The 7,961-nt window shown below is 37.5% G+C and overlaps 1 protein-coding gene across 1 annotated transcript; it reads left to right on the top strand.

Moving 5' to 3' along the window:
- The first annotated feature begins 2,139 nt into the window (after positions 1-2,139).
- On the top strand, positions 2,140-4,841 carry LOC136828106 (cuticle protein AM1199-like). Its single transcript, XM_067085882.1, has 3 exons — positions 2,140-2,211; positions 3,690-3,976; positions 4,545-4,841. Exons 1-3 carry the CDS (start codon positions 2,203-2,205, stop codon positions 4,702-4,704), a joined length of 456 nt encoding a protein of 151 aa, XP_066941983.1. The 5' UTR covers positions 2,140-2,202; the 3' UTR covers positions 4,705-4,841.
- Positions 4,842-7,961: the final 3,120 nt, after the last annotated feature.

The following is a 7,961-nucleotide window of genomic DNA, read 5'->3' as shown; positions in this document are numbered from 1 at the left end:
TGAGGGTTAAATAGCATATCACCTATTAGCAAGAGAAATGGGTTAGAATTTCAAGCAAGGACGGGATGGTTTTTAAACAGAATATAACTAAATCATCCCGTCCTTGCTGGAAATTCTAACTTATTTCCTCTTAACTAGTAAGGTTATGCTACTTAATAAACTCAGGTATTATATATATAATATATATATATGTATTTTGATATATAAAAAATACATATATATATATATATATATAGACATATTTTATATATGTATATAATATATATGTATATATATATACTAATAAATACTATATATATATATATATATATATATATATTATTATATATATATATATATATATTATATATATATACACACACACACACACACACACACACACACACACACACGGTATGATTGGCAGCATTTTTCTCTCCCAAGCAGAGGTCCTAGGTTCAACTGCTGGACAAGGAATGGCGTATCGGCAAACTCCGTTTACATTCCTTGCGCCTCTTTTGACCTAAGTAATGAATTAATGATCTGGTTGTTAGATGGCTTTGTAAAATGTGTCATTGACACTTTTGTCCAAGAGTAAGAATTCAGTAATGCAGAAAAGACCTTATTTTACAGATGCATGCAGGAACTGCAAAAATAAATAAATGAATAAAACATCGTTGTTTCCGTTACATAAAGCGTTTTAAAAAAAAAAAACGCTTTTTCCTATTAAGACGACAATGAGCAAGATTTAGAACCATGCCCCAAAACACACCAGAAAAACGTGTTCGGTAAAGGACCCAATAAAGATTTTGTATAACATGATACAGTGAAGTAAGTGAAAAGCCTGTGATAAAAAAAAAAATCGTCTGAGGTGAATTTTTCAAATTTTTTACAATATGTCCGAACTCTCGGAATTCAAGGGCTCAGTGAACTCACAGTGATTATCCGATAGTCATTAACTACAGTTGTCCTGAATTAAACGGAACATAACAATAAAGTTCATATCGTGGGAAACGTAAAAGTAGAATGGAATTTTCGCCCCCCTTAACAGTACACACCCCCAGAACATAATTTATCTCACCGTACGCGAGTGCACCCGTTTATACTAGAATATTTGCCTCCAAAGAAACCGGTGCATTATGGGTTTCTGATACATGACAACTGCTTCTTGTCAATGATTAATAGATTAGATTAATATCGAATCTCAAGCTTTTTAGACACTATTTAAGAATAACGAGAAATAAGGATGTTTTGGAAGACTGGAAATAATAGAAAATGCCAAATCAGTGAAAATTAGACATTTCCTTTTATTTTTAAAACCCTTTGATATCATATAAGTAACTGCACGTGTTGCAACAAGCATTTTTTTCATTCACCACAAAAGGTAACGAGTAAAAAGCATAAAATCGTGCGAGAGAAATGAGAACGCAGATTGAAAATAGCCAAAAAATGAATGACATAAAGATACACAATATAATAAGTCTAATAATTATGAGAATACGTGAAATTTTGAGTGGCGTACATAAGCCATTTTCCTCCGTCCATCTCCAGAACTTTCCATGGGGATCCAGTGCATTCATCGGACGTGAAATGGCACAAAGGCAAATGAAATCCAGTTTCATTACCTGAGAGGAAAAGGCGAAATCTGATTCACCTTGGTTCTTTATGCTGTATCTTCTTCGCCCGACACAATCTCGAGGCTGTCTCGAACCATCAGTGTTCCTGAAGGCGAAATGTAAAAGGGGAAAGACGGACGATCATTTCAGCGTAAAATTTACAATTTTTCTCGTTCCCTTCATCCAGCACTTTCATCCACAAATCAGTTCACTCTACGACCTACCTTTACATCCGGTTTGACCCAGGGTCATCCACATGCCCTACGAAGACGGTGGGGGAGTTGAGGGGCGAAGACTCTGGGCAGAGGTAGACCGTCTTCCAGCAGAGGGAGCAGGTGGGAGGGGCCTTGAAGAAGTGACTCAAAGAGGGGGGGAGAATGAAAAAAATGGGGTAGGGGGACTTAACAAGCAGCAGAGGGGGTTTTAGGGGGAGGGGTTTGTTTCTGGAGGTGGTAACAAGCCCTAAGGACAAGGTGCATTTTGGACGTCATCCCTCAGGGTATATAAACACCACCGAGTCCGTCGGCATAACAAGTGTCTTCCAGAGCCATCACCAGCTCGCATCTCGAGGGTTTGCAAGTACTCTTTGCAGTGTGCCGCCATCACGATGAAGTTTGTGAGTATCTAGTTGCTGTTTGAGAAGAGATGTTAGTGGGACCATCATTTCTCTCTGGAGGTTCTGATGTTTGCGATGTATTTCGGTTATGCTTGAGTCAGGTGGCGATCTATTACTGGAACTGTCATTTCTGTTAGTAGATTCCGATGTTCTCAATGTATTTTGATTACGTTTGAGACATGGCGTTCTTGTACCGCGTAACTGAAAAATGATTAACCTCTTTGAAACATTTAGTTTGTGTCATTTTCATGATAGTTACGAATTGAATAATATGGGACCAGTTTGTAAAATACTAAAAATCTAGCATTTGCTCTACAGAGTAAAAAAAAAAAAACTGGATGCTTTCTGTACGGCGCTCCCTATTCTGGACGTACAGCACCGTTCATATGTCTTAGTTTGAGTTCAGTTTCTAACTCCTTAATTTCTGAAATTGCTGCAGAATGAACAAAAAACACGCAGAATTGCTTGCATCCCTTTATTTCATATTTTTCTCCTGTGTTTCTATTTCAATCTTTCCTGTTTTTCTGCTATTTTGCTTTCTGTGCATTGAAGAGGATAACAATTGTAAAATCAGCCTGGTATATGTCCTTAATCAACTTCAGGTTGGAATATTGACCCTTTTTTATTTATTTTTTATTCATATAATATCATAAGGTCGAGAATCCGTATCCTAGATTACCGCGAAGTCTTGAATGTCACGATTGAGTTGAGATCCAGATTAGTCATAATTCCTATTGAGGTCGCTGCAAGCTCTCTCTGAACTTCGAAACATTTCGCAGATAAACCCCGTATCTGTATAATATAAAGTATTTGAAACTGTCACATACCTTAAAACGAACATTTCAAGGGTCTCGTTAACAGTAATGATGCATCTTATAATCCAATATGTAAAGCGAAGGTGGCTTTAAAATTAAAGGCAGAAAATCAGCATTCACGACATATTTGAAATATCTTCTCCAGCTTATTACCGTAATAATCTCTCTGGAAAATCTCGTGTCCAGAAATTGCAAAAGATTGCTCGTAATCTTCATTCATCACAGAGTGAGACTGAAAGTATTGGTTCTTGGAAAATGTAAATTGTCTTGTTTCATACAGAAAATAATTATGAGTGGGTGTCAGTTATATTAAGTAAATCGTTAATTACCTGGGAACGCAGACTCGCCTGAGTAAAGCTGGTTTCGTACATAACCACAGAAATTATAACAGTTGATTGTGCTTGAAGAAAAATAAAAAGGAATTAAGAAGGAGAAAGAGAGAGGGAGAGATTGGAAGATGATGACGATGAAGAAAAGGCTGAAGCTTGGGAATGCAAGTAAAGGAGTGATAAAGAAACAAATACATAAACAAATGAAAGAGTAGTAAACAAAAAAAAAAAAATCGTCAAATAGGTCCATAGAGCCCAGTAACAAGAAACTTGGAAGAAATATATTTAGTAAATATAAGAGACCCTCCAAAAATAAACACCGATGACGTTTCAGGTTCTCGTACTGTCCGCCATTTTGGCCATGGTTGCTGCGGAGGCCGAGCCCGAACCCGAACCCAAACCCCAACCCCAACCCCAGTTTGGTATTAATCCTTACTACCGCCATTCCCCGTACTTCTACAACCGGCCTTACAACCACTTCGCAAGGACCATCCACGACTACAGACAGAACAACAACAGGGGCGCCTTCGACTACGACTTCCGCACCGAGAATGGAATCAGCGCCGCCGCTTCTGGAAGGCCAGGCATCAGAGGACAGAGCAACATTGCCGGAACCTACAGGTTGGTTGGAAAATACTATGCTTTTATTAATGTTGTGTGTCTTTTAGAAATCGTAATTTAAGCGTCCGGTAAACTTTTTGGCCTTATTCTAAGGACAGCTTTATGCCCCTCTCTAGCCCAGGCTCAAGAAAACGAGGACGGGCCCCATCCAAAAGAACGTCCCATTTATTTTAAAACAATCCCGATGCCCTCGACAGCTCAGAATTTCTGGGCGCGACGCTTTTGATAATGAAACAAATCATGACAGGAGACTCACAATAACCATCACGCGGTAAGAAAACCCAGAACGAATGGTTTCGTGATGCTGATTCGGGAAGATGAAAGGAACCGCTGCGCTGCCAAAATGAAAGTGTCCATACACGTTATTGGAGGTCAGCCATTTGACCGAAAATATCGCGATTATGCTTGAATGGGTCAAGGCCCATTGAGAGCCTCAAGGCTTTGAGGAAGTCGACGAATTTGTAGCTTATAGACATTGAAAACATGACTCACGGGTGACTTGTTACGGTAGGAAAATGATCTGCCAAACCATCAGTACTAATCTCTTGCCCTTCCCTTCCATCCTCAGCTACCAGCATCCCGAGGGAAACGTGGCCCGCGTTGACTATGTGGCTGACGAATTCGGCTACAGGGCCCGCTCACCCCTGATCCATCCCATACCCGCCCACTCCCTTCAGCAGATACGCAAAGCCGAATATGAGCGCGCCCGTGGGATTCGCTGGTACTAGATGGCTCCTTTGAAGGGGATCTTCTATCCTCTGGAGGATTCCTGGTTGTCGTCACTTGACCTTCGATGGAGATGCTCTTGATATGCGCCCGAACGAACAAATTGACTCTAGCACTAACCGAGCTTTTGAACTGCTGAAACTTTTTCACTTTTATGTGCAGATTCCTTTAAAGTCTTTTTGTGCACGTTTCCGTCTTTTCTGTTTCAGCTAAAACAACCCCATAACACGGATAGTTCAAAAATATTTCAATATCTTACAAAGTGAATGTCTAGCATTGTAACCTTGGAACTCATATCTTTTTTTTTTTTTATGTGTGTATTTGTATCTGTCTGCTTTTGTCACTTAACTGCTTGAATAAAAACCAAAAATAAGCAATTGATGTCATTTCTTTCTTGATCTCGTTCCTTTCATGACGCCCTTCATGAAGTGTGACGCTTCTAAGAAGTCATTTCTCGCACTACAGATGTATTTAATTCGGATAGAGAACAAAAAACTAGAGGGCGGAGTAATTTATTCAGAAATCCAAAATGAAAGTGACCTCAGTGAAAACAAACTGAATTTTTGTGAAGAAACTCAGTTTCTGTTTATTAACTCGTAATTTAGGGCTTTTAAAAATTCTGGAATCCCTTTATAAGGCATTAAGAAAAGCTGACCAGATGCTTGAGGGGTTTCAAAAGGCTGTGTGAAGTCAGATCTGATAACAAGGAAAGTGGTCGTGAATTTTTGTTTATTTTTTTTATTTTATTTATTTATTTATTTTTTATTTTATTATTATTTTTTTTTTTCAGAGGAAGCCACCCGTGTGTTTGCACGGGCTTTTGCTCCTAGATCAGCCCTAGAGTCAAGTGACATACCATGAGATACTGAATTCTCTGGGAGATATCATGACAATAAAATTGAGTGATTTACTTTTTTCCTGCTGAGATGATTATGATTCCGGCCATCGTCAAAAGGTTTCCTTCTGTACCGCCGCTCAGTTCAGAGGGTCAAAAGCGATGACCTGATGAATTCTCGTCCAGCTAGCCTTTATTCCTTAATTTTCATGTCTGAATGAATACACAGCAAAACAGAATGGTTGTTGGGCTAATTTCCCCTTCCAAACTGACGACCATCACGTTAGTCTTTATCAGTCGATTTGATGATACTCATTCGTTTCTTGCCGCTGTATTCACTGCACTTAACTCCTCTTGTCCGTTTATAGTTTCCTATTTATACGAAGGCCTATGGGCATTCTATTCTGTGCAAGGTTGCTTAACTAAATTGGATTTTGGGCTTTTTCTACGATAATATTTAAATGTTAAAATCAAGAAATGCTATGTATATGGTATATATATATATATATATATATATATATATATATATATATATGTGTGTGTGTGTGTGTGTGTATATATATATATATGTATATATATATATATATATATATATATATATATATATATATATATATATATATATGTAAGTATGTATTTGGGCAGGGCACCGACAAGAATATGAATTTGCATGTATCCTTGCAGATTATGCAAAGTCCCAGAAGGTTAGTGTCGTGTGTTGGGTTCTACCGATATCCCTATGGACTCTCCTAGTAATTTTACAGGTGTTAAAATAGAGTCTACGGAATTTGATTTGTATTAGGGCTGGAGTTGCCTACGGATTTTCATTTCTGTAAAAGCAGTGAAAATTTTTCTAATCTGGTTTGTGGGTTACATGAAGCACTATTTTTTTTTTTTTTTTTAAGAGAAAAGGCTAATAGAACTGCTAACCGAATGCCGTTCTTTTAGCCCAGGTCGGAAAAAAACAAGGAAAAGGCAGGAAACGAAACGGAAGAAACGACAGTCCTGCCTCTTAAAAAAGGAAAGGTTATAGGACTGAGAAAGTTTTTAAAGTTGTTCGAGTTAATTAAAGCATAATGACAGCAATCAATCTATATAAAAACCAGCTTAGGTTGTGCAATTGATAAATGATAAAATAAAATGAAAACAAGAAATAGCCCTGTATGGCAGTCAACAAGTGTCTTATCATACATTTCTATGAGAAATGAGGATATTATCGTGTACTAGAAGTCGAGATATGGCAGGTGTGACATTGCAAATTTATATATGAGTGGCTCGGGAACCAATCTGAATCTGGTGAAACAACAGTTGGTACCCAAAATTTACCACGTGCGTTATATGCTTGAACTTTAAGGTTATTCGGCATTATTTATGAAGAATACTGGCCCTTTCAAAATAGTTCTTCCTCGGTCAGGTTACATAAACAGTTGCATTGATAAACAGGCTTTAAATTCTTGTAGGTTACTTATGAAAGACTGAAATATCAGATTCGGTCGAGTTGATTAATCCTATCTTCATTTATTTTCCGTTTTCCAATTCTTTAGTTCTGCTCTGCTTAACATGTTAATAATAATAATTGAGTAAGGTCCAAAGGAATAAACAAGGGTATAAGTTTGATAGATGATAATGCAATCGTTATATGGGCATAATGATTAGAATACCTAGAGAGTAATGGATCTAGAAAATTTCGGATACAACTGATACTGATTTAATAACGAGAATATTTTGCTTGTGTGATGTACGTGGTAGGTCTTTAAGAGCGTTCGACAGATTTTGTGATGAAAGAAAGTTTGTGAGAGAATATGTACATTGGAGAGTGACTAGTTTAGTATAGTAGTTTATCTCAGTGGCCTTCATGGCTGCCCAACATTTATATTGAAGCATTTGTGAGAATAGTTTTGGATAGAGATTTTGGGATACAAAAATTTTTCCGGATAAGATACAGATATTTTTGGAGGATAGCGCTCATTGGTGATGACGAAGAGAATTTGCAGAAGCTATAAAAAGAGGTTGAAAGCGTCAGTAAGAAGAGAAAATTAAAATCAACGATCAGGTTATGAGGTTAAAAAGAATCCACTAAAAATGTGTCGGGAAATATCACTATATAGAGTGGGAAAATAGAGAAAGCTTACTAATCCAGATGATGGCAGAATGAAAGAGAAAGTGATACAAAGAAAGTGCTGAAAGCAGCTCATAAATTCATGAAATAAACGAAAAGTGTCCAGGGAGAAGAGAACTGGAATATGTGATCGGATTATTGAGATATCTTTCCTTCATGAAGGCGAATTGTGCGTTAAACGTTAATTTGAAAAGTATATAAAAGAGTGAGAGGGATCAAGTGGATGAGAAACAAAAAATGTTGGCATCTATGACTGCAGGTATCAAAATCTTTATATGTGAGTTAGTCATGTAGAGAGAACGGGA

The sequence above is a fragment of the Macrobrachium rosenbergii genome, chromosome 42, assembly GCF_040412425.1.
Source record: "Macrobrachium rosenbergii isolate ZJJX-2024 chromosome 42, ASM4041242v1, whole genome shotgun sequence".
Classification (NCBI taxonomy): Eukaryota; Metazoa; Arthropoda; class Malacostraca; order Decapoda; family Palaemonidae; genus Macrobrachium; species Macrobrachium rosenbergii.
The sequence above is the reverse complement of the archived record's forward strand: the minus strand, read 5'-3'. Positions and strand labels throughout refer to the sequence as shown.